This window comes from Pistacia vera, unplaced genomic scaffold, assembly GCF_008641045.1.
Source record: "Pistacia vera cultivar Batoury unplaced genomic scaffold, PisVer_v2 Contig483, whole genome shotgun sequence".
In the NCBI taxonomy this organism is placed as follows: Eukaryota; Viridiplantae; Streptophyta; class Magnoliopsida; order Sapindales; family Anacardiaceae; genus Pistacia; species Pistacia vera.
In genome coordinates, this window is record NW_022196316.1 from 255,339 (window position 1) to 282,853 (window position 27,515).

At 41.9% G+C, this 27,515-nt stretch overlaps 1 protein-coding gene, 1 non-coding gene and 1 pseudogene across 2 annotated transcripts; all 3 read left to right on the forward strand.

Annotated features, from left to right (window-relative positions):
• The first annotated feature begins 13,094 nt into the window (after positions 1-13,094).
• On the forward strand, positions 13,095-16,082 carry LOC116146764 (cyclase-like protein 2). The gene is made up of 7 exons (XM_031432203.1): positions 13,095-13,590; positions 13,896-13,940; positions 14,606-14,678; positions 14,942-15,039; positions 15,198-15,268; positions 15,657-15,793; positions 15,894-16,082. Exons 1-6 carry the CDS (start codon positions 13,182-13,184, stop codon positions 15,780-15,782), a joined length of 822 nt encoding a protein of 273 aa, XP_031288063.1. The 5' UTR covers positions 13,095-13,181; the 3' UTR covers positions 15,783-15,793; positions 15,894-16,082.
• On the forward strand, positions 14,136-14,207 carry TRNAW-CCA. The gene has a single exon. It is a non-coding gene; the product is annotated as a tRNA-Trp (tRNA).
• A 573-nt stretch (positions 16,083-16,655) lies between the features above and the next one.
• Positions 16,656-22,262, forward strand: LOC116146845 (annotated as a pseudogene).
• Positions 22,263-27,515: the final 5,253 nt, after the last annotated feature.

The following is a 27,515-nucleotide window of genomic DNA, read 5'->3' on the forward strand; positions in this document are numbered from 1 at the left end:
GAAAATAAAGGGATTACAATTGATTGGAAATGCGACTCCGATATTCTTGTGATTGGGCGCTATGATTGCGCAAAGATTGTTGTTAATTTGATCATTCCTGTAATATCTAGGATCTGAAGTTATATGGGAATCGATTAAATGATCATTTGGGTTGTCCGTGACTAGCTTGTGCTGGGTCAAGCTATGGCTCGATGAGCTTATCTTGGGTTGATCAATCATAGTCACCGAGGTCGTTCTAAGTTGAACTATATCCTCACGTCGGCCCGAGCTTGGCAGAAAAACCACGCATAACATCTACCCCTCAGTGTTCGATGCTCATTACGGGTTTTGAAGACTATCGCTTGATCTGATGCCTAGCTTGGCTTCAATAGTGAGTCTTTGAAAGCATGCTCGATCGAGCTTCCACGGCTGACTTTACGTCTGGTTGACGTTCTTCACACTTAGACATTATTACCTGCGCCACCTGTCAAAACTCAGAATATAAAAAGTCAGGGTATACATGTAATTTCCGCGTGGTTGTGTCGCATTAAATGCGCCAGCCTTTGTCAATTAAGGTACGTCGGGCGTGGTCAATGACAACTATTCACGGGCGAAATTGAGACGTCGTGCGGTGACGGTTATCATTTACGATGGTTCTTCGCACCTTGTCGATGGTCGACACATGGCCATGTCCAAGGGCTGAGATTGCTCAACGAATGAAGGGCTAGGATTGGTTGTGAGTCGATGGTCAAGATTGAACTTCGCCCTTTCGTCTTCCATGCAAAAATCACTATAAAAGGTGGCGAATATTCAGAACAGTCATTCTAAAAGTTCTTCCACCCTCTTCCTTTTCTTTGCCATCACACTTACGTCGTCGCGGTGGTCTTTCCTACGAGTTCTCAAAGCGGTTCTTTAATTCAGTAAGATTTCTTTCTCTTCCTTACTCATTTTTTTGACTTTTGTGTTAAAGGGTGGCTGTTGTAGTTGCCATATTAGGCATTTTGAGATTTTAGTAGGGTTTTTGGGGTGCGTTTCTAGCGGTCTCGGGTTTTAAAGGAGTTTAATCGCGATGGTCGCCGGTGTCTTGGGTAGGTCGCGTGACTTTGTCATGTTGCGCGAGTTATTTTGGGTGCCTGAGATGGAAGCAAATGTGGTATGGTCGCTGAGTTGTTCGAGCTCTAACACATGTTCGCTTCTTTTTTCAGGTACCCAGAGTCGAGCTATAACCATGTCCTCATCTAGCAGTCGCACAATAGATCGAATGTTCGATTCACTGGTTGGCTTGGCAGTATTAGGGGATGTGTCCCTCGAGATATCTGAAGAGTTCGTTGCTAGAAGCTCGGACCCCGATGCTGCGGGTTTGTCCGATTATGCTTCGATCCAACTGGCTCAATCCCTGCCGTCTCCAATTCACAGGCTATGGAAAGAGCTCCAATCCTTGATCACCCTTGGGGATCTTGAACACATCAAAGCGGCCTATGCGCCGCAGCTCAACCTGATGGCCTCGAGGGAACACTCTTGGAAGAACCTTGTAGCCGGATAGGTGGCGACTTCCGAGAGTCTCCTTAAGTGCGGGGTATCCATTCCCCCGCACCCTTTCATCGATAAAGTGTTGAGGAAATTCGACATCGCTCCTCTCCAACAAACGGCCAACTCCTACTTGATCATTACCGGGTATACATCGTGTACATGATCGCTGAGCTAGGCGAGCTGTCCGTCGAAGAGCTTGTACACCTATACAGGCTCAAAAAGCGGCAAGGCCAGTCATACTACCTTTCTAAGGTGAGGAAGGTACGTTTCAATGGGCTGATCGATGTCCCGAAGAAGGTCTCGCACTAGGACTCCCAATTCTTCTTTTACGAAGCTGGGACGAGCGGTGTCTTCGCTCTGAAAGTGAGTAAGACTTTGGTCGCTCGTGTACGTGAGGACAAATTTCAAACTTTGCTTCATTATTTAACCAAATTTCTTTTTATTGCAGTTAACGTTGAGTAGAACTATCTCCCTGCGATGAGCTTGCAAAGGCTGCATCGTTTCAGCGATCTTCTCGATAGTTCGTGCAACGTCCATGAGCTTCTTACGCTTTCTCATCTAAAGACGTATAGCTTTTGTAGGGACGAAGCCATATTGTTAGCGCTCTTGGAAAAAAGGCAAGTTGTTGCATGCTTGCGTTTGATTTCCTGCGCAAATTGATCGTTAACTTGTTTTCCTTTTTCCTCGCAGACATGTGGGGTGAAAAATCTAAGGGCTTTAAGAAGAAACAACAGCGTTGACGACTGCTTAGAAGGCGTTGGCTGCTTCGGTGACAAAACAGCCCGCGGATGTCATCGACACGAAGTGTGCTGGAGGCAAGCTGGCGGAGGGCCCAAGCACGAAGAAATCCACGACTGCCTCTAAGGCGGTTGGTGAGAAGAGCGCCACCAGGCACCCTAAGGGGCCAGCAAAAAAGATGTTTGAGCCAACTGTAGGCTCAAGAAAAGGTAAAGCACCCGAGCAGCACGATGGCTCGAGGAAGAACGCCACCAGGCTCCCTAAGGCTCGGGAAAAAGATGCGGGTGTGGTAGCTGCTCCACGGGGGAGTAGACCTGACCTGTCCAAGCCAAAGGGTGGGGGGACAGGTGGAGCGAACGAGGCTGAAGTTGACGCTTTGATCGACCAACCCTCTAACCATATCGGTGTTAGGGCTGCAGTGGCCAGAGATTGCATCACCCCACGGACATTCGAGGCTGTTAGGGACTCAACTCCCTCCCAGATATTGGCGTTAACCTGCAGCTATGCGACTAAGGTACTGATAGCTTGCTTCCCTTTTTTTTGAATGCTATTCTTGTTTCTTGCTCGCTTCTCACCTTTTCGTTTTTAGGCTGCCATGACAAGCCGACTGCTGTATGAAGAATGCGGCCAAACCTTGGAGGGAACTCACAAAGGATGGTTGCTCGTGGAGACGGTAAATGAGGATGTCTTGGCTAGGGCCGAGGTAGCGGAGAAGGAGAAAAAGGCTAGGCAAGTCGAGCTTGAGAGCCTTAGGGAGGAAGTTGCGACCTTTGGGGTTAAGGAAAGGGAGTTCCTTGACAAACTCAAGGTGAACGAGGCTACTCGGAGTAAGGCTGAAGCCAAGGCAGCGAAGGCCGATCAGAGTTTGGCTCAACAATGAGAAGCCAATAGCAAGCTAAACTCTAAGCTTTCTTCGGCCCAGAAAGCAGCAGCGAGTGAGTTGGGAGGCCAAATTCCAGCAGGCTTCGCTCGATCTTACCCAGGAAATGGTAGGTTGGCAAAATGTCGAAGCTGAGGCCGAGCAACTTAGGCTTAGGATTGAGGAGCTGGACGAAGCCGTCACCACCCGATCCTGTGAGACATCGGTCTTCCTTGTGTAGAAATTACGGGAGGCTCATCCGTCGATCGACTTTTCCTTCCTTTTGCGAGCTTATCAGAAGGAGGTCAAAAGGATTAAGGTCAAAGCCTAAGGGATAACCTATGTGTACTCAGATGACTTTGGGAATGTCGACGAAGGCCAGGAAAAGGTGGCGAGGAGGTTGGTCCCAAGTTGGAGGTCGAAGACCCGGACCCTCTGACCACAGTCCTTTCGAGTGAGGTTCCTGGACATAAGGTTGAGGACGAACGCCCTACTCCCCCATCAGCCTGAAGAAACTTAAGTCTTTTCTTTGTTTGTTTTGTTGTTGTTCTTTTTTTTTTTTTTTTTTTTTTTATTGCTTGAATGTAACCAAACTTCTATTAATGAAATAACATTTTTTAACGTTTCTTGTTTGAGCAATGCTTGTTTCATTTCTACGGAGTCATTTAATTCGTCCTAATCGGACTTTCTGAATTTTGCTCCAAGTCATGCGTAGTTCGCTTCTTTGGGAGCTTTTTAGATTTTTTTTTCAAAAAAATCTTTATGTGACGTTTGGCATCGATTTCGGACTCGTCGTCCTTTTTGGGCTTTTGTCACCGGTTTAAGGACGATTGTTTTGATGAGCTTTTTCCTGGAATTTTCCAAGTTTAACTTCGTTGACCTAGGATTTTCAATCCCGAATTATGCACGGAAATCTGATGCGATGATAAACTTTGATTTTAGACTTTACTGTCACTTTCTAGTTCTTTGGTTGCTGGCCTAGAGTCGATTTCCTTCGACGTGTTTTTTCCTTGATTTAAAACTCAAGTTTAACTTCGTTGATTTAGGATATTTTATCCTTAAAGAGTTGGATTTTGGCGTGACTTTTTTGAAGTAAGCTGCCTTTCCAAGACTCTTGACTCCGAGTCTTGTTTTGGAATTTCATCGTGTAGGTCACGATTTATTGATCGGTACTTAATTGTCGACGAATTAAAAAATATAAATTATGAACAAAGCAAGTACTGAATAATATCTCTCTTATTGATCAAGTGTTTTAGTCGTAAATAGCCTTACAACAAATGTAGTTGACAAGAATAAATAGAACCCGAACTGCTTATTGGTAATACCTTTGTAAGTGCTCGGTGTTCCAAGCTCGCATTATTGCTTCGTCGTCGAGGCGTTCCAGGTGGAAAAATCCTAGGGCGAGCTTTTCAGAGATTCTGAAGGGACCTTCCCACCTAGGTCCCAATGCCCCCAAGTTCAGGTTTTGGGTACCCTGGACAACCTTCCTCATAACCGGGTCGCCCACTTCAAAGTCTTTGTTTCTAACTTTGGTGTTAAAATACCACTTGGCCCGCTGCTGATAAGAGGCGAGCCTTAACTAAGATTTAGTCCGATGTTCTTTGATCAGGTCTAACCTCAGGCGGAGCAGGTCTTCGTTAGCTTCTTCCTCAAAGATTTCTCTCCGGAAAGAACTAATTTCCACTTCAACTAGGACCATTGCTTCACATCCATAAGACAAAGAAAGCGGGGTCTCACCCATTGAGCTCCTGGCAATCGTTCTATAAGACCACAAAGCCTCCGGCAGCTTGTCGACCCACCTCCTTTTAAGGTCGTTGAGCTTTTTCTTTATGGTGTGCTTGATTACTTTGTTCACAGCTTCTACTTGTCCATTGGCCTAAGGTCGGTAGACGGCTGTGAAACTCTTTTTGATGCTGAGCCGCTCGCAGAAGGTCTTGAAGTCTTCACTGTCGAACTGTTTTCCATTATCGTTTATTATTGTGTGGAGAATTCCAAACTGACAAATGATGCTCTTATAGACAAAATCTTTCAGCCTGTTCGACGTTATTGTCGCCAATGGCTTGGCTTCCACCCACTTGTTAAAGTAGTCTACAGTGACGACAACGAATTGACGCCCCCTTTTCCCTGAGGCAATGGGCCAATAAGGTCGATGCCATAGATCATGAATGGCCAAGGGCTTGTCAGAGTGGTAAATTCTTGCGGGGGAGCTCGCAGAATGTTTACAAATCTCTGGCATCTATCACATCTGCGGATGTAGTCTGCCGCATCATCATAAACCGTCGGCTAATAGTATCCTTGGCAAAGCACCTTGTAAGCTAGAGAATCTGCCCCCTATGTGGTTTCCACAAATGCCCTAATGTATCTCCCTTAGGACATAATTTGCATCTTCATGGTTAATACATCACAGCAATGGTACATTGAAGCCTCGCTTGTACAATTTATCGTTGACGAGCATGTACCGAGCTGCTTTTGTGTTGAGTGTTCTAGCTTTGGTTGTGTCCTCTGGCAGTGTGACATCCTTCAAGTAGACGATGATTGCATCCATCTAGCTATACCTTTGACTTATGGCTAACATTAGATCTTGTGAAGTGGAGATGCTTGATTTCGAGAGGAATTTAACTGGGATTGAATCGGCTTTCTCATTCTTCATTGCAGAGGCCAGACAAGCTAATGCATCTGCCTACGAGTTTCTCTCCCTTGGGATCTGATGGATGGTAAAGGATCTAAACTGTCCGAGCTCGGTTTCAACTTACTGGAGGTAGGATGCCATCATGTCTCCCTTTGCCTGGTACTTCTCGGTAACTTGATGAACGACGAGCTGCGAGTCACTATAGATCTTGATGAACTCTGCCCCTATTTCTCTGGCGAGACGAAGACCTGCTAGCAATGCCTCATATTCAGCTTCGTTATTGGAGGCGTCAAACCCGAACCTTACTGCGGCCCTGATTGGATTTCCCTCCAGACTTTCGTGCAAGATGCCCGCTCCTGCTTCCCTCTCATTCGAGGAGCCATCTATATACAGAGTCCATAGCCATAAGTCGTCACTTTAGGTGTTTGTTGCTCAATCTCTTCCAACGTATCTATCTCTGGTGTGCTTGGCTCGACGTCTGGTTGATAAGAGAACTCAGATATAAAGTCTACCATGGCTTGGCCTTTGATCAACGTCCTTGGGACGTACTTAATGTCGTGTTGGCTCATCTCCATTGTCCACTGGATCAATCTGCCCGATGCCTCGGGCTTCTGTATTATTTTCTTTAAAGGGAAATTCGTCAGCACATGGATGGAGTGTGCTTGGAAATAGGGTCTCAACTTCCTAGCGGCAACAATAAGGGCGTAGGTGAGCTTTTCCATCTCTAGGTATCTTGTCTCTGCGTCGAGTAGTCTCTTGCTCACATAGTACACGGGCCATTGTATTCCTCCCTTTTCGCGTACCAACGCCGCGTTGACAGCGGATTTGGATACCAATAGATACAATAGTAGTGGCTCCCCTGGATGGGCTTTAACAACAAGGGGTTGCCTGAGGTGTTCTTTCAGCCCCTGGAAGGCTCTCTCACACTCCTTTGTCCATTTGAAACCCTTCTTCTCCTTCAAGGTCTCAAAAAATGGTAAACACGTGTTCGTGGCTCGGGAAACGAACCTGCTGAGTGCGATCACACATCCAGTCAGACTCTATACCTGTTTAATGCCAGTTGGGATTTTCATGTCGACCAAAGCCTGAATCTTCTCCGGGTTAGCTTCTATACCTCGTTGGTTTAGGAGGAAGCCTAGGAATTTTCCAGAGCTCACTCTGAAAGCACATTTAAATGGATTAAGCTTTATTTGATACTTTCTGAGGATGTCGAACATTTCCCCCAGGTGCTCAATATAGCTTTCAACGACCTTTGATTTGACGAGCATATCGTCGATGTATACTTCCATGGAATGGTCGATTTGATTGGCAAACATATTGTTCACCAAGCGTTGGTAGGTCGCGCTAGCGTTCTTGAGGTCAAATGGCATAACCTTGTAACAATAAAGTCCACGGTTAATAATAAAAGAAGTATGCTCTTTGTTGGGCTGGTACATCAGGATCTGGTTATATCATGAGTACGCATCCATAAAGCTAAGTAGTGTGTTTCCCGCAGTCGCATCTACAAGCTGATCGATAAAGCTGTCTTTTGGATAGGCTTTGTTTAGATCCGTGAAGTTGACACAAGTCTGCCACTTGCCATTTGGCTTCTTGACTAGGACTGGGTTGGCGAGCCAGTCCGAGTACCTGACTTCCCTGATGAAGTTGATTTCTAAGAGCTTGTCGACTTCATCTTTGAGCACTTGAGAGTGCTTTGCATCCATGACCATTCTTTTCTTTGTTATTGGTCGAGCCTCTAAGTCGAGGTTTAACCTGTGGCATATCACTTCGGGGTTAATCTCGACCATATCAACGTGCATCCACGAGAATACATCGAGGTTCTTTTTCAGGAACTCAACCAGATTATCGACCATCACTCTACTTAAGCTGGTGTCGATCTTCAGTATGCGAGTTGGATCCTCCTCGCTAAGACTTACTCCTATCAGCTCCTCGGTTGGTCCTGCAGCAGACTCCTCTTTGTGACTGAAAGGATCTATAGAGTCTTCTAGTGGTCTGGGATTTGGCTTGAATTCTGCGATGATCATGGTCTTTGGGTGTGTCCATTTATGTGCGGCGTTTATAACATTTTTGTGATTCTTTAGTGCAGCTCCTGACTATCGTGACTCCCCTGGGAGTAAAAAATCTCATTGCTTGGCAGTGCACTGATGTGACTACGCTCGAATCATCCAGGATTGGCCTTAAGCCTGACGTTTATATGTTGGTCGGACGTCCACCACTAGAATTCAGACATCATATTTCTGACCTTTGTTTCGGCCACTAGAGTTATGGGGAGGTGATAGAACCTTTGAACCAGGCTATCCCCGAAACCCATAGAGCGGCAAAGGGCATACTCGTAGATTCTTTTCTGTGAATCCCATTCCCTGGAAGGCTCCCAAAAAATAATTGCGCCGTGCTCCCGTTGTCAACCATAACCCTTAATACTCTTGCATTTGTTAGAGTAGATGCCCAAGAGCCAATCAATTATTGTAAATTGACTCTTTGTAATAATGTTCATTAATCAATAAAATATTTTATTCTATATCGCTTAATCTTATTATTGCAATATGTATTGATATATGTCCTTAGAATGGTAAACCGTGACGAGGGTATCAAGTGTTTCAAATCTTGATAGTGAGAACCTTATGAGCACAATGGTGGCCATTCTAGAAACGTCCGTAACCTTAGTATTATTCTGAAGTAAGGGCACAGATAATACGGTAAGGCTATCATGTGTTGAACAACCCTGTCGAAAGGCAGTGACTGATCTCACTTGTTAAGGTTGTTTGGGTGACAACTTGGTGCAACACATGGGTGCTTGCTGTAGACGATTACACCGTAGCAGTTCACTGGACTGACCCACGGGATTCCATATGGAGGGTACCCTAGTGTCTATGAACAAATCCTCTAACGAATGGTGGTGCATGTGATCCTTAGCTTGAGATCACTGGAGTACCTTGTGCACCGATTGGTGTAGTTTGACACTAGCCTAACGTAGTTCTTTTCAGAGCTGTCAATACAGTGGTGATTAGCAGCATCAAGGAGTGTATCAAGACTATGGTGGATTGACAGAGGATTCATCCCTCCCGGGTATGGGAGAAAGTTACTCACGGCGCAATTCAGTATATGCGCATGACACTAAAACTTGGCCACAGTGGGATTGAGTTGTTGCTCTATTAGTTTATAATAGGGTCATTGGTCTAGAAACTAATAAATAATATCAAGATAACCGAAGGTTGACACTATTTCATGCCTTCGTCTCGTCGAGATAACGTATATGAAAGGTTCGAATTGCACGGTAACCATATCGTGACAAGTAGTACTTTGCTGAATTCGAATCTATCGGGTGCCATGATACCTTGCTAGGGCCAATCTTGGTCTGTGTATTAGTGAGACGATTAATTGGTGTTAATCGCGTAGCTAAACTGCCGATATGATGAGGAGCCTAAGGGTCACACACATAGAAGACAATTTAAGATGCAAGAAGAAAGAAGGGCGTTTTCGTCTTTTAAGGCGAAAGGGTATTTTGGTAATTTCACAGTGCAATTAAATTTGCTGAGGTCGTAGCCTTTATTTAATTTGTTAGAAAAATTAAATAAGTGAAATTACGTTTAAATGTGTGTTCGCACATATTTAAATATATTATCATTATTGTTAAATGTTAATATATATTAATTGATTTTAATTGAGATAATGATGGAAAATAAAATAAATCAAATTGGGAGTGTTTGGCAACATGGGGCGTTTGGGTTGGAGCCCAAGCCTATTTCGTATGGGATTAGGGCAAAATGTTTTTATTATAAAAAGAAAAGTGTGTGATTTTTTATTAAGATTTTTTCTTAGAAAAACAAAAACACACAGCCCCATTTTACAGTCCCACGACAGAATCCAATTTTTGCCCAAAATCAATTCATTTGATTTGTCTTCTTGATTCTTAAGGCTAAGGAGGATCTAGCAAATCCTTCCTTAGTTCTTTTTGAGATTGTCTTCGTGTGGACTACGCAGGTTCGATCATACACTTAGATCGGTAGCAAAACATTCGTCGACAAATTTGGAGGAGCCTCCAACGTGCGTATGGTTTCTAAACACAGATTATTAATTTCTGCAGATTCTTACTTTAATATGAATTGTAAAATTATACCTTTGATCTTGGCTCATGTAAACGATCTTTGTATTTTATTTTATTTGTTTCCGCTGCGTATACGGGACTGTTTATTGACAGCATTACCAATCCTCGCTACGATTACAATTGCGTCATGATTGTGACGAGGGGATGTTTCGCACTCATCGACTGTGAACCCCACTACCTCGCTTTCTTGTTTGGGCCGCTTGGGCGGCTTTTGTTTGCAACTCATTACTCGAGGGACCAAGTTCATTCTAGCCTCCCGAGCGTATTGCTTGCGGCCTTGCCTCGAGCTTCCTGCTGTATCCAGTCCTCCATAGATTATATTCACAAAGACCTCATTGGGGTTTGGCAGATTCTACTGATCCGAGGTCCGTATTTGGCTTGGGACCAGGTTATTTTGCTCGCTAGGATTCTCTCGAGGTGGTTCTGCCTTAACAAATTCTTTCAAATAACCTCTTCTTATGAGGTCCTAGATGGCGTCCTTTAGAGCCCAAAAATCATTTGTATTGTGCCCGACATCCCTGTGATACCAGCAATGTTTTTGTCGATCTCTTCTTCTTGGAGCCCTCCTTATTTTTTCCAAAGCGGGCAACCTTTTCACCTCTTGGGATACCTCAAAGATGTGGACGATGTCTTGAGTAAGGGGGGTGTACTCTGCATATCGCCAGAAAGGCTGTCTGTTTCTGTGGTTATCTATTCTTTGTTTCTTTGGGAATCTGTTACGATCCCTATCGCTGCAGTCTTGGCCCCCACACTTATCCGAGGGGCGATCTTGTCTCTTGTCTGAGGCCCCTTGTGTCGAGCTTCTGGCTAATGTCGCTAACGAGCTTTCTACTCGTTCAAATTTTGCAGCCATTTGGTAGAATTTGGCCCGGCTCACATGGTCTTCGCTTTGGACCTCTTTCTGCAGCTCCGTGTTGGGCCTAATCCCTGTGATTAGGAGAGTCCGAATGGATTCTTCAGGGGCATCAACGACCTTTGCCTGCTCGTTTGGAAACCTCGTCAAATACGAGGTTAGCGATTCATTGCGCTCTTGGCGAATGTTGCTCAAGTAGTTAAGCAACATTGTGAACTGTCACCTCACCTGAAACTGTTACAGATATAGTGTGGAGAATTATTACCAAGAGTTGATGGAGTTCGCCTTGAGCCGTTTGTACCACCTCTTGGCATGTCCGACTAATGTGACTGTGAAGCACCGACATTTCGCTAGGTCATTGACATGGTGCAGCTCCATCAGGTCATTAAAGTTGTCGAGGTGATCTTTGGCGTCCCCTTTCCTATTGAACTTGCTTTTTGGTGCCTTGAATCCTTGTGGGAGTGGGGCCTAGCGAACTTCCTCCGTAGAGGGGGAACTTACTATTTCTTCTGTCAGGTTATTTTGGTGAGCTTTTAGATTGTCGAGGATCTTTTGCATGCAATCTAGGTCTTCATTTTGGTTCCCTTGGTTGGATTTGTTAAGCTATACCTTGAGCAAGTGGGTTCGCAAGTCTGTTGCTTGCGAAGCTTCTCCAATGTGTGCGTGGATTCGCGAGGTCGAGTCATAATGGCTGGGTTGGTAGGTGTTATCATGCTCATAGTGCGTTGTTTGCGACGTCAGTCATAACCAGAACGTCTGTCATTGGTAGAATAACACACATGGCTCACTTCGTGAGCCTACGAAGAGCGATCTCGCCTTGGGCGTGGGTTAAAACCGGTATGCTAACGCTGGGGATACAACTGAGCTTCTCTATTGTGTCTGTCGCCTTTACTTTCCCTCAACCATTGTTTCCCCGGCCTCCTTCTGAGGTTTGTTTGCTCGCGAGACTCTCGCTCATGCGTGAGTAGTTTCCTGCGAGGTTGGCAGTGTTGATCGCCCCTTAGCAGCGACGAAACGAATTGTTGACCTGTAGAATTCATACCTGTTGGGGTAACATTTGTGAAACGCGGCTGGTCGGTGTTTTGGATGACTGGTTGTTGGTTCCTCAGCTCAGCCACGTTCTGTTACACAACCACGTTCTGTTGCACCGCCTATGCAACCATTGTTCTATTCATCTCCATTAGCTGGCCGTTCTTGGGATTTGATGTCCTTGCTTTCTGATTGTTCGCGGCGTGCTGAGCCGCGCCAATGGTTGACGTCCAGCGTTCTCTTGTTGCACCTCCTGGTGGGCAGCTTCCATGTTCTCGTGATTTACGGTGGTAGTTCTTGATCTGGTGAACACCATTTTGGTCTTAGGATAGGTAAATTGCAGTGAACGTTTGCTGGGATCTTTGAAATAGTGGCGAAAGCCTTCCTTCTAGCACCAAAATGTTGATACATAAATTTGCACCAACCAGCGAGATTCGATCGACCTTGTCAGGATCGGAACTGATGTGTGCGTGATTATGAGTAATCAGCGATGGGTGAATGATAATGCTCGAAAATAAGTGACAAAGAGAACTTTTAAAGTGGTTCAGCGAAGTTAACGGCCTACATCTACTGTGTTTTGTTTATATGCTGTGAGAGCTTACAATGCAGTTTTTAATCTAGATTTTGTATCCCCCTCCTCATCGTTTTAGGAGATATATATATACAAGATTTACATAAAGGAAAGAGCGAAAATAAAGAGATTACAATTGATTGGAACTGCGACTTCGATATTCTCGCGATTGGGCGCTATGATTGCGTAAAGATTGCTGCTAATCTGGTCATTCCTGTAATATCTGGGATCTGAGGTTATTTGGGAATCAATTGAATGATCATTCAGGTTGTTCGCGACTAGCTTATGCTGAGTCGAGCTACAACTCAACGAGCTTATGCTCGGTCGAGCTACGGCTCAACGAGTTTATGCTGGGTCAATCAATTATAGTCACTAAGGTTGTTCTAGGTCGAGTTATATCCTCGCGTTGGCCCGAGCTTGGCAGAAAAACCACGCACAACAACTATATTAGCAATTCATCCAATGAAATTATAAAAATTTAAAATTTTTACTAAATTACTAGTTTATCCACTTAAATTATATAATAGGATGTATATAAAATGCTTTTTTTTTTTAAATTACCAATTTATCCACTTAAATTCCACAAAATGACATCTTAAAATTGTCCACTACTCCACTTAGATGTGATGTAAATGACATATTAGTATCAAACTATCACCTTACTTATTTCAGTATCCATCTTCTTCTGTGTTCTAAATAATTTTGTCACTGTCCTGCTAACTTTAAAAACTTATGGTTATGAATCATCAGTCTATCACTATCATAGTACTCTCTCTCTCACTTGAAAAGAATATATACTACCTTCTTCATTCTTATGTGCCACTAATCTCTCACAAGAAAATTAATTAGCAGTATCCTCTTCACAAACCAACAAACCAACCTCCAATAATGGCCAAAACCACCATCAAACTCTTCTTCTTCTTCTTCTTCACTTTACTTTCATTCAAACTCATAATCACCTTCGCCACGAGCGATGCATACCCAAAAGTTCCCGAGTGCTCGTTATCGTCAAACGAAGTGCCGAAGCCGGTTCGGCGAGAGGTATATGGCGGTGGCCGGATATTTGACATAAGCCATCGTTACACCAGCGAGTTGCCGTCGTATGACACCAAAGACGGGAAACTGGGGCAGTTTCTGTGGCTGCCTGTGAACATGAAGAACGGGTCCGATGTTAACATCTCCGAGATGAAGATTACGGCGCATTCCGGAACACACGTGGATGCTCCTGGCCACGTGTTTGATAATTATTTTGACGCTGGTTATGATGTTGATACTCTTGACTTGGATGTCTTGAATGGTAATAAATTTTGCGTTCTTCGTTCAACTTATTGAGTTTTTGCTTTTGAAGCTTACTCTTGATATAAGCAGATTATTATATAAGTTCAAGTTTATAAAACTAATAAAATAAGTGATGATATAAGTAGTGACAACTTAATCAAGCCATAACCACCCGCAATTTCATGTGAAAGAGTTTTCTTAGCTCTGCCTCACTTAACTGTCCTTTTTTTTCCTTTTCCTTTTCCTTCTTTTTTATTTATCAGTGTTATTTATTTATTTTTGATCGTCTTGGTGATGATGTTAATCTTGTTTGAATAAATATAGGTCCTGCGCTACTAGTTGATGTTCCAAGAGATAAGAACATAACTGGTAGGTTCTTTGACACCCTATTTTATTTATTTCGCTTCTGGTAGCAGTCTGTTGATTGATTAAACGAAGTAGCATCTGTCTTACATTCACTGGGTACAGATTAGATTGCTACCGCAAATTGAAGTTTTACTTTCTATGAGCACACTAACAATTAGATCCTGAACATAACAAATGAAAGGGGAAGAATACGGAAGTGGATCCGTGGCGCAATGGTAGCGCGTCTGACTCCAGATTAGAAGGTTGCGTGGTCGATTCAAGTCGGGTTCAATCTCTTTTTTTTTTTTTCTAAAAAAAAAAAAAAACTAAATTGCAGAGCCCTCCCTATATATGTGGTAATATTTGAGGGGAAAGTGTAGGTTTAATTGGTCTAAAGTTTGCTTCAAAGCTTGATTGAAGTCATTAGATGACAACATTTCCATACCTGTGTTCATTTTGCGCATACATATCAATGTTATTTTCATTACATGGGTTACTATTAATTGCATTGACTTTTCATTTTCATCATTCTACTCATTGTGGGTAAGATCAGTTTGTATACAGTATTTTTTAAGTGCAGAATATTCACTTGCATTTACAGTGGTTTCCCTTGTACTCTGCTGAATAACTAAAATATGTTGTAGCTTCTGCTTTTCTTCAGTTATTTATATCCATTTTTGATCTTACAGCTGAAGTTATGGAATCCTTGAATATTCCCAAAGGAGTAACTCGCGTCCTTTTCAGAACGCTAAACACAGACAGGTACTTTTTTCAATAAATACATTGCAATTCTAGGGGAACATTTTAATTAGCATCTTTCAGTTAATACATTTGGAATATGATATCACATGTCTCCATGAGTTTGCTTGAAAAAGAGTTTATATTCCCTGCTCTTTTTTATTTGTCAATTAAATGTGTTTCTGGGATTGTTCTTACTTTTCCTCGAGTTTAAGCATAAAAGAGCACTGAATCACAGCATTAGTTATAACTGAAATATATTTGAGCAAAATGTAGTTGAATTTCAGGCAGCTTATGTTTAATAAAGCATTCGACACAAGCTATGTGGGATTTACAAAAGATGGGGCAAGATGGCTGGCAAAGAACACTGACATCAAACTTGTTGGTAAGATATCGCTGGACCCTCTCAACTGTTAACAAGTTTCAGTTAACCATGTGTCTAAATACATTTTGCAGATGTGTGTTTGAAAAGTTTATGATTGAATTGTTGTCGGGAAAGAGTTCAAAAGTAGTAACACATTTTACAATTGTGAAATATTGTAGGGATTGATTACTTGTCCGTTGCTTCCTTTGATCATCTACTTACGGCTCATTATGAATTTCTGGAAAGCAGGGTAAGAAAATCATTTCCGATGCTTTAGGCTTCTTTTACTGATGTCAAATGTCCCCATTGGCAGGAAGTTACACTTAAAGGGGCTAAAGTGTTCCTTTCGAAAGTTGGGGTGGGTAAAATGGTTTTTTTCAATGCTAAATTTTAAAAAATTTCTGGAGCCTGGGGTGGCCATGGCTTCGCCACTTCATGGGCTTGAAGTATATAATCAGCTCTTAACCTGTTTATACTGTTTTTTGAGAATTGGGTATTTTCTCTTGTCCATTTTTGGTTTGATTGAGGGTAATTGACTGTTGAGTAATGACCTTAATCTGAAGAGCACATACATAGATCAAAGGTTAAGACTTAAGACTCGTAAATTTGCGGATACTAAAATTAGTCATCTTCTTCAGGAAATCATTCTGGTGGAGGCGCTTAAACTCGATGATGTGCCAGCAGGACTATATTCTGTCCATTGCTTACATCTAAGGTTGTTTGGTGCTGAGGGATCACCAATCAGATGCATTCTCATTAAATGAGAGTTTCCCTTGTGAGTTTTTCAGAAATAATTTGATATATTTATAGTGTGTTTGAAATGGAAGTTAATTATTATTCATAACGTATTTCTTTCAATCAATATTTTGTTGCAGAAATCAGAATGAGGAGCATGGGATAAGACATTATAGAAGATCATGTTTCTGTGTTCAGTATAGTGTGTGATACAATCAACATTTCAGTTGTTTGAAATGGGTTTTCGTTGTTGTGATGAGTAAATTACGAATCCATGGTTGTGCTGTATACTTTAGGCTTAAATAATTGTAGTTTTAGTGTCTAACTGCCCCTCTTATATATATAAATAAAAGGTATATTTATAATTTGCTTTTACTGTAAAGGTTACTGTCTCTCTCCCCAAGCTTCTCTCTCATTTTAAGACCCAATTAACGAGTTTCTCTACGGAAGACATGCTGCATATAATCCTAAATTTTTCAAAGTCATCAAGGGAGAAAACGTGGGGAAACGGAACAGAACCGAAGATCAAGTTTTAAATTGAACATCGCATGTATGGCAAAGCGAAAAAATTGACTCCTAAAATGATACCGATATTTTTAAGTTGGTTAATAAGGGTACCATTAATATTTTCGGACACCTAACAGTTAGTGTTAGCAATAAACTGATCTTCAGTTTTTCACAACTGGCGATTAAATAGAGCTGCTACTGGCGATTGCTGTTCTTTTTAATGTTGATCAATACTTCATTATTAATCTCTTGTCCCTACTCTATAAAACCAATTTACTATTATCAAAATCATCATAACTCAAAAAAATAAAAAAAAATAAAAAAAAAAATGCTGACAACAATTCACCTCAACTCTTAAGTAACCATGAAAATCCAGCTACTGCGCGCTGTCTATCATGCATCGAGATGATCTGCATTGTACTAGCCGGCCTCTGGCTGCTGAAGGCGACCCAGTTCCAGCTCCTGGCGGAGAGAAGTATATGCTAATGGCGAGACTGTTTGATATTAGCCTAGCCATAGGGTCACCAAGGACTTGCCTTCATGGGACTCTAAGGACGGATTGGCCATTTTTTATGGCCCCTTGCGAGCATCAAGAATCCTCAATGCCAATGCTTTGAAATGAAAATGTCTGTGCATACTGGCACGCATGTTGATCGCCCAGCCACATGTTTGTTAACTCTCTGATGCTGGGTTTGATGTTGATACTCTTGACCTTGAAATGCTTAATGGTACAAATCATAACCTCAAACACCTTTCGTTTTGTTCTTTTATGCATTATATTCTTCGTTGATTATTTCATCCCTGGATTTTTTTATTTTGATGTTATCTTTTGCTCTTTATGCTTATCCTTGTTTATGTGTTATTGATGATTTATTATATATTTTTATTTCAACAGGTCCTGTTTTGTTAGTTGATGTTCCAAGGGAGGAACATAACTGGTATTTATTTCGAATGGATCTTTGCGTTTAAACTTCAACATTGTACTTGTTGATTATTATTGTGTGGCATTTCAACGACATAAAGCTATTGTGGAGAGGGCTAGGCTTAAATTTACAGCTTCTAGGTACACCTCAACAAAATCTCCTTTCTAAACCAGTTATAAAATATTGTCTTGTATCTTCTAGTTCTGGTTAGATTTTGTGATAACATGTTTTCCTCTCAAGCTGAAGTTATGATGTCCTTAAACATTCCCAAATTCGCTTGCTTTTCAGAACATTAATACAGATAGTAACTAATACAGAAGTGATATTTTTGTTGATTCACCATCTATGTGTTGGATGATATAAAAGTATAGTTTATGTAAGAAATAATTCTGTGTCATAAATTTGTACGCTTCCAGTTTGTTATGTTTGAAATTTTGCAGCAACATTTGCTATGGTCTTCAACATTGACAATATTGATGTGTCAATTACATTGTCTGTATTGAGACAGTTGGATTATGCGTAGGTCAATATGATACCTGGAAGACAATGTCCTTCACTAGCTGAGATGGAATCTAAAGCCCCTCTGCCTCATCAATTTGAACATTTTTAATTTCAACAAAAGGAGTTTGGGTTTATCAATTTGCCTAATTTTCAGGCAACTTATGTGGAAAAAGGAGTTTGACTCAAGCTATGTGGGGTTCATGAAGGATGGGGCAAAATGGTTGGTAGAAAACAGACATTAAACTTGTTGGTAAGTCAAACATTTTCTCTTTAGTTGATCCAGGGCAACATGTAAAAGACATTACTTGCGTTTTTCCTTTTTGTTGTTGCATCGAGTCTATGTTGGATACTCGTCGGCATATTAGAAGTTTTTCAATTGAATGCATTTGAGAGAATTTGGGACTGCTTTTCTATTTCACTTTTCTCTTTCCTTTGAATTGTTTTTTCAGAAAACTAAACGGTTGCACTTTTGCATTTTGTCTGTCATGAAATGTAGGACTTGATTACTTATCAGTTGCAGCCTATGTTGATGCAGCTTCAGCTCATCATGAATTCCTAGCCAGCAAGGTAATCAAATTTCTTTGATTGGTTGGGCTTTCCATGTTATTCATTGAAAGAATTTGGTTCACTAATTTTGGTTTTGAGCTGAGAAGTTTTTTGTCTATACTTAACCACTAAGTCAATGCAAATGCTTCAGGAGATCATCCTAGTGAAAGAATTTTTTGTTTTATTAGTATCATCTTTTTCATCTAGCCGCTGTTATTCTTAATAATGTTTTTTTCTTTTATTTCAATTCATATGGGGTCATCTGTTTTTGAATTCTTTTTGTTGTTCGTTGAGTAACCATCAACTAAAGGACTTAAAATTCTGATTATTAAACTCGTAAATAGCTCAATGTTACTGATAGAGTTTTCCATGTGAATCCAAACGCATGCTTGTTTTTGCCCTCTATCCAAATTTAATCAATAGAATGAAACACACTTCAACAAAGGCTAGTCTCCGCCACTGATTACTTTGACGAAACATACTTCAAGATATAAACGCTAGTTTCGGCGATTGGTTCTTTATAGAGCTGATAGGGATGGATCAGTAAAATACAAATGCTTATCTGATTTCCAATACGCAATATTGGGAATCCGGATTGAACGTTATGATTGATCGTTAATACGTAAGTTAAAGAAAAAGGCACTAGTCACTCTATGAAATGAAGCTCCATTACTCTGCAACAACTCTTAATTAACTCAAACCAGCATTGAACAAAAATTACAAAATCCTACCACTAAGCATCTGGGTGTGCATACTAATTGCTGAAGGTGATCCAGTCCGGGTTCCCGAGGGGAGAAAAGTGTATGCCGATGGCAAAATGTTCCCGAGGGTCTTGGCCAGTTCCTATGGCCACTTTCAACCATCAAGAATGGCTCGCTTGCGAATGCTTCTGAATCGAAATGTTTGTGCAAACTGGCACTCACGTTAATGCGCCTAGTCACATGTTTGATCATTACTATAACGCTGGTTTTGATGTTGATACGCTTGACCTTGAAGTGCTTAATGGTATTTAATTTTTAACCACAAACGCATTTCAAGCATCATCTTTGTTAGTATAGCTTATTGCTTTATGCAATTTCCTTTCTTTGTATGTTGGTGGTTGTTATGCCTAAAAAGTTAGGGCTGACGTGGAACCTCGTCAGCAAGAACCAATCAGGATTCATGAAGGTTTTGTGCTGTCCAGACATTGTCACGTTGCGCAATGACGGAAGAGGTATGGTTCTTGTTAGTGCAGCAGGTGAATGCCAGGCTTGCGAATGGTTAGGGATCGTCCACCTGCCCAAGCCCTACACAATTTGAGGATATTTCTCGTGCAGATAACCAATGGGATGCAAGGAAGGACTTGCACGACACCTACCCACTTGCAGACTTGTAATCATTACCTTGAATCCTCCCACTATAAATAAAGGACTCCTCTTTCATTTACGGGATTGGCTTATCTTAGTCTAAAAACAGCATACAAACACACACACACACACACACTCTCTCTCTCTCTCTGTTTTCCCTCTAGATTGTAACTCAGCTCACCATACGCGACCTGACTATACCCATCTATTAATACAACAACAGTGGACATAGGATTCGCTTTTGAGCATCCGAACCATTTTAAAAATTGCTTCTCATTTATTCTCTCATTTCATGTTTTCATATCACGTGTAGTTTCTAAGTTTGCTTAGCACTTTGCACGTGTGAGTCTTTGGTGTCAAAATCAAGCATCAACAGTTTGGCGCTAAAAGGAGGGCCCGATTTAGTATATGCTCTTCATTAGAAACCTTTGACTAATCGGTCCTACCAATCAGCAAATGGCTCGCGGTTTCGAACCTGAGCGATCCGACTTTGACAATGAGGAAATCCCCTAGGTACAGGAGGACACTTCTCCCGAAGTGTGCCAGTCCAACAAAGTATTATGACAGATATTCCTTTAGGCTCACGACTCGATCCAGCCATAATGAGTTACCTGGAGAGGTTCAATAATACTCTCTAAACAGTTAGCCAAAGGCTAGACCGTTTGGATCAGGTTGTGCCACCAGAATCCAATGAAGTGGTGCCACGGCCAAAAACTACTGTAGCCCGTACTACGTACACTATAGTGCGCTAAAGAAGGGGAAAATAAGTGACAAACAGTGGACCAAAGAGCTTCGAGGGACCAGCGAATATCGATCGTGCAACGGGTAGAATACCTGTGGCACTACGACTCGATGACATGTCACAAAATGAGCCGTCCCATGTCACGTCGCATGGGCACTCCCATAAAAGTGCAAGGCAGGGAGATTCCCAATATTGCCGAAATGATGACCTCAATCGTCGTCATGTGGGAAATCCCCATCGTTTGCGGGTTGGTTTGGACCACTGTGGAGATTGGGAAAATTTCCCAAATCATTCAATGCCTTCACATAGCTCTAGCTAGCGTGTGTCAAGGTTTGTCGGAGCTACCGGCTGAGTTGAGGAAGAGCCCAGTTTGCGGTCTTTCCTCAACTGCAACCATGAGGGTCGAATCCACATTGCGAAAAGTGATCCTTAGAGTTGCCTCAGATTGAGGAACTACAGCGAGCATTGGATCAGCTTAAGGCTCAACAGAATGAGCGTGGGAAGGTCATAGAGGCGTCTCCCTTTTCTCTAGTAGTTTTAGTTGTCCCTCTCCTATTGAGAATCAGAATGCCCGACATGCGGGCATTCGATGAGAATTCAGACCCACAGGATCACCTGTACAAGTTCAATGACCTCATGGAACTCCATCAAGTCTCCGACTTGGCCAAATATCGTTGCTTAGTAGTAACCCTAACTGCCCATGCCAAATGTTGGTTCAGGTCGCTTCCCGCGGGATCAATCAGCTTATGGCATCAAATGAGCTCATCGTTCCTAAGACACTTCTAGGCGAACATAAAGTTCTCAATGCTGTTGAGCTATCTGAGCAACATACGGCAGGAGAGGGATGAATCTCTCTGGTTTTACATAGACAGGTTCCATAGGGAACTCCACAAAGTGGCTCATACTCCCGAAGAGTCCGTTCGGACTATTATTATCATGGGAGTTCTCCCGCAAATAGATTTGTGGAAGGAACTGTAATCCGAGGACGATGTTTCCCTCACTCGCTTCTACAACCTCACTGAGAAATACCTCAGAATTGAAAAGTTCGTGGCCGTTCTCAATCGCCATGACCTCGGTCCCTCGAGCAGTGTTCCAAACCAGGGGGAGAATAGTAGGAGGACTGATCGCAGATGGGCTAATGACGATCAGCAGAAAGGAAATAAGCAACGATTTGAGCCTAAGAAATCTTATGCCCCAATTCCTCATCGCGATCGCGACAAGAATCAATACACTCCTATGAATTCTTCAGTATTGGCTATCCTGGATAAGTCAGAGGAGGCCAGCTTGTTCGGAGAGCCAAAGCCCATGAAGAATCCCCCCTCAACCAGAAGCAATAAAAAGTATTGCCACTATCATCGGGATAATAGGCATCACACTGATGAGTGTCGGGCTCTCAAGCAGGCAATCGAAGACCTCATCAAGCAGAGGCACTTCAAAAAGTATGTTGATGGCCCGACTCCTGTTCGAGTGAAGGATCAAGAGGAACCAAGAAAGAAGCGTCGTGGTTGCAAGTGACTCTATTGTGTAGGAATTCTATTGTGTAGGGATCATCTTCAGAGAACCACACCTCGCGAGGAATTCTTGAGGTGTCTAGGAGAGGTATGCTTAGGAAGCCCGTCATGACCCTGTGAGTGTAATGAGCACGGCGTCGCGACCCGTTAAAGTTCGCAAGGAAGAGGAGATCACCTTCTCTAAGAAAGATATGGTGTGATTGCATCATCCCCATGAGGATGATCTTGTCATTGTGCCTGAAATAGGCCGGTACGAGGTCCACAAAATGTTGGTGGACAATGGAATCGTCGTGAATATCCTGTTTCAGTAAGCTTTCGAGAAAATGCAACTAGACGAGGCAGACTTGAAGCCTACCTCCATCCTTCTTTATGGTTTTACTGGGGATCATCAAATTCCTGGGGGAATGATCTTACTCCCAGTCACACTGAGTGAAATCGACGAAGTGACCAAAATGATGGAATTGTTTGTGGTAGCCTATCCCTCCGCCTTCAATGGAATTTTGGGACGACCTCTACTGAGAAATTTCAAGGCAGTCACCTCCATTTACCATTTGAAAATGAAGTTCCCTACCCCGACAGGGATAGGGGAAGTAAACGTATCTCAACGTGAATCTTGCGACTGCTACATAAGAATAGTGCAAGGGAAAAGGAAAGCCAATAGGCATCCCCGAACAAGCAATGGCGATCAGTAGGATCGAGTCATAGCCCGACCCAATAAAGGATAACATGTATCCTTGCATCCAAGAGTGCCCTCATAGTGGGCCAGTCGAGGACTTATCTGAGGTATTAGTCGATCAAAACGAGCCAACCTGAGTGTAGAGAATCGGGAGTAATCTCAACCCTCAGCTCGCTAAAGACCTGACAAGCTTCCTCAGAGAGAATGTCGACGTTTTTGCATGGATTCATGTTGACATGATCAGGATCAGCCCGAACGTCATATGTCATGCACTAAACATTGACAGTATGGTCGAAGAACAATGGACCATGAGCACTATGCTGCCTTGAAAATTGAGGTAGATAAGCTCCTTTTGAACGGGTCTATTCGAGAGGCGTTTTACCCAAGCTGGGTTGCAAATCTAGTCTTAGTAAAGAAGCCCAATGGCAAGTGGCGAACTTGCGTTGACTTCATCGACCTCAACAAAGCTTGTCTGAAGGACAACTTTCCTTTGCCAAGAATCGACCAGCTAGTCGATGCTACCTCCAAGCACGAGCTGCTCAGTTTTATGGATACCTACTTGGGATATAATTAGATTCTAATGTACATATCGGACAAAGAGCATACCTCGTTCGTTACAAATCGGAGGTTGTATTGCTACAAGGTCATGCCCTTCAGCCTAAAAAACGCTAGGGCAACTTACCAGTAGTTGGTTAACCGTATGTTTTCTGAGCAGATCAGAAAATCAACGGAAGACTATGTTGATGACATGCTGGTTAAGTCGCATGTCGCTTCAAATCACATAATACACTCGATGAGATGTTCAGCGTACTCCGAAGGTACAGAATGAAGCTCAATCCTCTCAAATGCTCATTCAGAGTATCCTCGGGAAATTTCCTGGGGTATATGGTTAACTAGAGGGGAATAGAAATCAACCCCTTGAAGATCTAAGCTCTCCTTGATATGAAAAGTCTGACCAACTGAAAATAAGTTTAGAGTCTAAATGGGAGAATAGCGGCTCTCAGTCGCTTCATATCAAGGGCAATAGATCATTGCTTGCCATTTTTAATATACTCAAGGCCAACAAAAAGTTCGAATGGACTCCAAAGTGCGAGTAGACTTTTAGAACATAAAAGAACACCTTGGAAAGCCACTTCTCATATCCAAGTGTCTCCCTGAGGAAATTCTACTCCTATACTTGTCCGTCTCTCAGCGTGAGATCAGCACAACTCTCATTCAGGAAGAGGGCAGAGTTCAATGGCCAGTGTATTATGCAAGCAAGCGACTACTAGATGCCGAGATGCAGTATCCAGAAATAGAGCGGTTAGCTTATGCCCTACTGATTGCCTCCAGAAAACGGTGACCCTATTTCCATGCCCACACAATCCATGTTTTGACCAACTACCCGCTCAGGCTAGTTCTTCATAAGTTGGAAGCTTCGGGTAAGTTACTCAAATAGGCAATGAAACTGAGTTGGTTCGATCTGCATTATAAACCAAAAGCAACCATCAAAGGGCAGGTTATTGCCGATTTCCTTTCAGAATTCTTGTACCAACCAAATCAGGAATCCGAGCAACGAGCCAGTGAAGCCACCCAGAAAATCGTTCAAAACTTATCAACCTGGAGCCTCTATATCGATGGTTCTTCGAACAGGAAAAGAGTCGGGGTAGGTATTCTCCTCCTCAGTCCCGAAGGGACTCGTATCCATGGAATTCTTCAATTTGGGTTCAAAGCTACGAACAACAAGGCCGAACACGAAGCTCTGCTCGCTAGCTTGAGATTGGCGAGAGAAATAGGGTCAAGCACGATCAGTATTCATAGCGATTCCCAGCTGGTTGTCAATCAGATCTTGGGAGAATATCAAGTCAAGGAAGAGAACATGATCAACTATCTGAAGAAAGCTAAGGCTGCGCTCGAGTCTTTCAAGCACTTCATGATCAAGTAGATTCCGAGAGACATTAACTCTGTCGCAGACACCTTGGCAAGAATAGCCTTGTCGCTAGACTCAGATGTTCCAGAAAGTATTCTAGTTCGGTACATAGAGATTCCTAGTATCAGCTCGCCCGAGCAGACCGTAGCTACAACAAAGTCAATTTTCTGGATGACTCCAATCATTCAGTATCTTCGAAATGGGACTATGCCCAGTGACAAGACTGAGGCAAAAATCTTGCAGACCAGAGCTGCTCATTACACACTTATAGGAGATCAGTTGTACAAGCGAGGGTTTAGCGCCCTTCTCCTCCGATGTGTAACCGACGAAGAAGCAGACTATGTCATGAGAGAGATACATGAAGGGATGGTGCGATAGTAATCACACTACTGCACGATCCCTCGCCAACAAAATTATCCGTCAAGGATACTATTGGCCTCTACTTTAGGAAGACACTTTTAATTTTGTAAAAAAGTTTGACAAGTGCGAACGGTTCACAAACATACCGCAAGCTCCTTCCCACCAGCTGACAACAATAACCAACCCTTGGCCATTCTCCATATGGGAAATTGATCTTATTGGGCTCATGCCTGCCTGAAAGGGGGGTGCCAAGTATGTTGTGGTCACGGTAGATTACTTCACCAAATGGGTTGAGGCTGAACCATTGGCCGCGATCACTACCAAGAAGCTCAAAGACTTCATCTTCAAAAACATAGTGTGCCACTACAGAGTTCCTCATACACTCATCTCTGATAATGGGAAGCAGTTCAACAATGAGGAATTCAAGTAGTTTTGCGATGAGCTGGGGATCTATAAAAAGTTCGCCTCACTCGCAAGATCGCAAGCCAATGGTCAGGTTGAAGCTGTCAACAAGACCATTAAGCACACTATGAAGGCTAAGCTTGGTGCTGCCAAGGGTAATTGGGTCGACGACCTCCCAGAAGTTCTATGGGCATATAGAACAACTCCGAGAACCTCTACTTCAGAAACGCCCTTCTTGCTAGCGTATGGCTGCGAGGCTATGATCCTAGTGGAAGTAGGGACTGGTTCACTCTAAAGAGACCTATTCTGTAATGCCCACATCGAGGTACGTAGCTTTACTTATGCCCTTTTACCCTTAGTTGATTTTTGTTAAAGTTATTTTGAAAAAAAAGTGTGAAGAAAATGCCTTAAAATTTCATTAGGGGTAAAATGGTCTTTTCACTCATAATTAGTTGAAAAAGTTGGGAGTGAAAAGAGATAGAATAACATGGAGAAGTTAATAAAAATAAGGATATTTTGGTAATTGACTAAGGGACATAGATGGAATTTAATAGAAAGTACAACGGCAAAATGAGAAACTATCAATAATAATATGTTATATCAAGAATTGAAGAATGAAACCCTAGCCATTCTTCATCCATTTTCACGCCACCTTCACCTTCAAATCCTCTCAATTTCTTCAATTCTTCTTCAAGGGAAATTCATAGATTTTGGGTACTTTTAAGTGGATTTTCAATCCCAAGCATCCTTAGGTAAGATCCTTGCACCAAGAAGTGAGTTTTAATTTTTAAAGTGTTGAATTTTGATGATTTGTGTTTATAGGATTTAATAGAAAGAGAGTTGGTTCAAAGAAGATTTTTTAAAGTGTCGGATTGCTCACATATAAGGTAAGTAAATCCTACCCTAAGTATGATTTAAGTAATATAGTGTAGAGAATTCCTTTTATGCATATATATGTGTTTTATATGAAGAATTGTTGATGGATTTGGTGTTGAATGATGATTAGAACTTATCCATGAGAAGTAGTGTTGGTATATTTGATATTTGATGTGAGTTTGGATGAAATTTGGAAGAATAGAAGTAAAAATCTTGGAGTGTACATTTTGGACAGGTTTGGCGTTAAATATGGAGGATGTTATACCAAATTTTTGGTGGCTTAAAAAAGAGATAGAAGTGTAGCCAAATTAGAGTTGTTTTGTGCACATAAGTTGTTTGATGAAATGTCAAAGAGAAGTGCATGTATAAGTATGATTATGTGTTATATTGAGATGAGTTTTTAGATGGTAGCGAATGAAATGTTTGCATTCCATATTGCATAACTGCATTTAAACATGTGAATTTAGAAAGAATTATAAGCATGAAACCATCTACATGCATATATACTCATAAGAGCATGAAAAAGCACTAAAGAATGTTAAAGAGTAAATAGAAAGAAATGAGAATATTAAAGAAGTTCAAATCTGAATTTTTATTTAAAGAAGTGTAAAAAGATAAAAAAAGAAGAAAAAGTTGTTGCGATGGGGAACCCGTGAGTGACAAGAAGAATTTTCCACGCATGCACGTCGCCTTTAGTGAGCGGCCTAAGAATAAGAAATAAGAATTGGTACGGTCCATAAGAGTACATGTGGATGAGGGTTGTACCCAAGAAAGAAGAATACACTCACACGGCCAATGTTCTGAATCCATGCCTCAACCAAGTCCGATCGGCAAAAGAATAAGAAAGAAAAGAAAAGAATAAGAAAGAATAGAAAGAAAACAAAGAATCGAAAGAATCGAAAGAAAAGAAAGAAGAGAAAGAAAGATGCACATAAAAGAAAGAAAAACAGAATAAGAGCAGAAAAGAAAGAAAAACAGAAAAGAAAATGCATATTTTATGCATTTGTGCATTTGCATCATATATATGCATAATACCATGCCCATTATCTGAGTAGTGGGAAATTAGAATAGAGAAAGAACAGAGAGAGAAAGAATAGAGAAAGAACAAAAGGAAAAACAGAGAAAGAACAGAGAGAAAAACAGAGTAAGAGTAGAGAAATAATAGAGAAGAATGGGGAAGTGTGAAGTAAGGAAAGAAATTTAGAATTTAAGCAACGGAGAGAGAAGGGTAGCATAGCGGGTTTACTTACTGAGCAATTAGTACTCACCCCGTTGTTTTTAATGTTTTTGCAGGTAACAAGTGAGATACGGTCACTTGGAACATCACGCAGCGGAAGGGTTGGGCAAAACTGTTGAGTTACTATTTTGAGACTTTATTATATTATTTAAAGATTTGCATATAAAGAAAATTAAATATCGGCCCATAATTTTATACTCTTTTATATGTATATTTTCTTATATAT

Bases quoted from the DNA above. Each gene is read 5' to 3' on its own strand.
- LOC116146764 (XM_031432203.1), top strand. From the start codon at position 13,182: ATGGCCAAAACCACCATCAAACTCTTCTTCTTCTTCTTCTTCACTTTA. The intron at 13,591-13,895 runs GTAATAAATTTT...GAATAAATATAG, and splicing joins TGACTTGGATGTCTTGAATG to GTCCTGCGCTACTAGTTGAT. The intron at 14,679-14,941 runs GTACTTTTTTCA...GTTGAATTTCAG, and splicing joins AGAACGCTAAACACAGACAG to GCAGCTTATGTTTAATAAAG.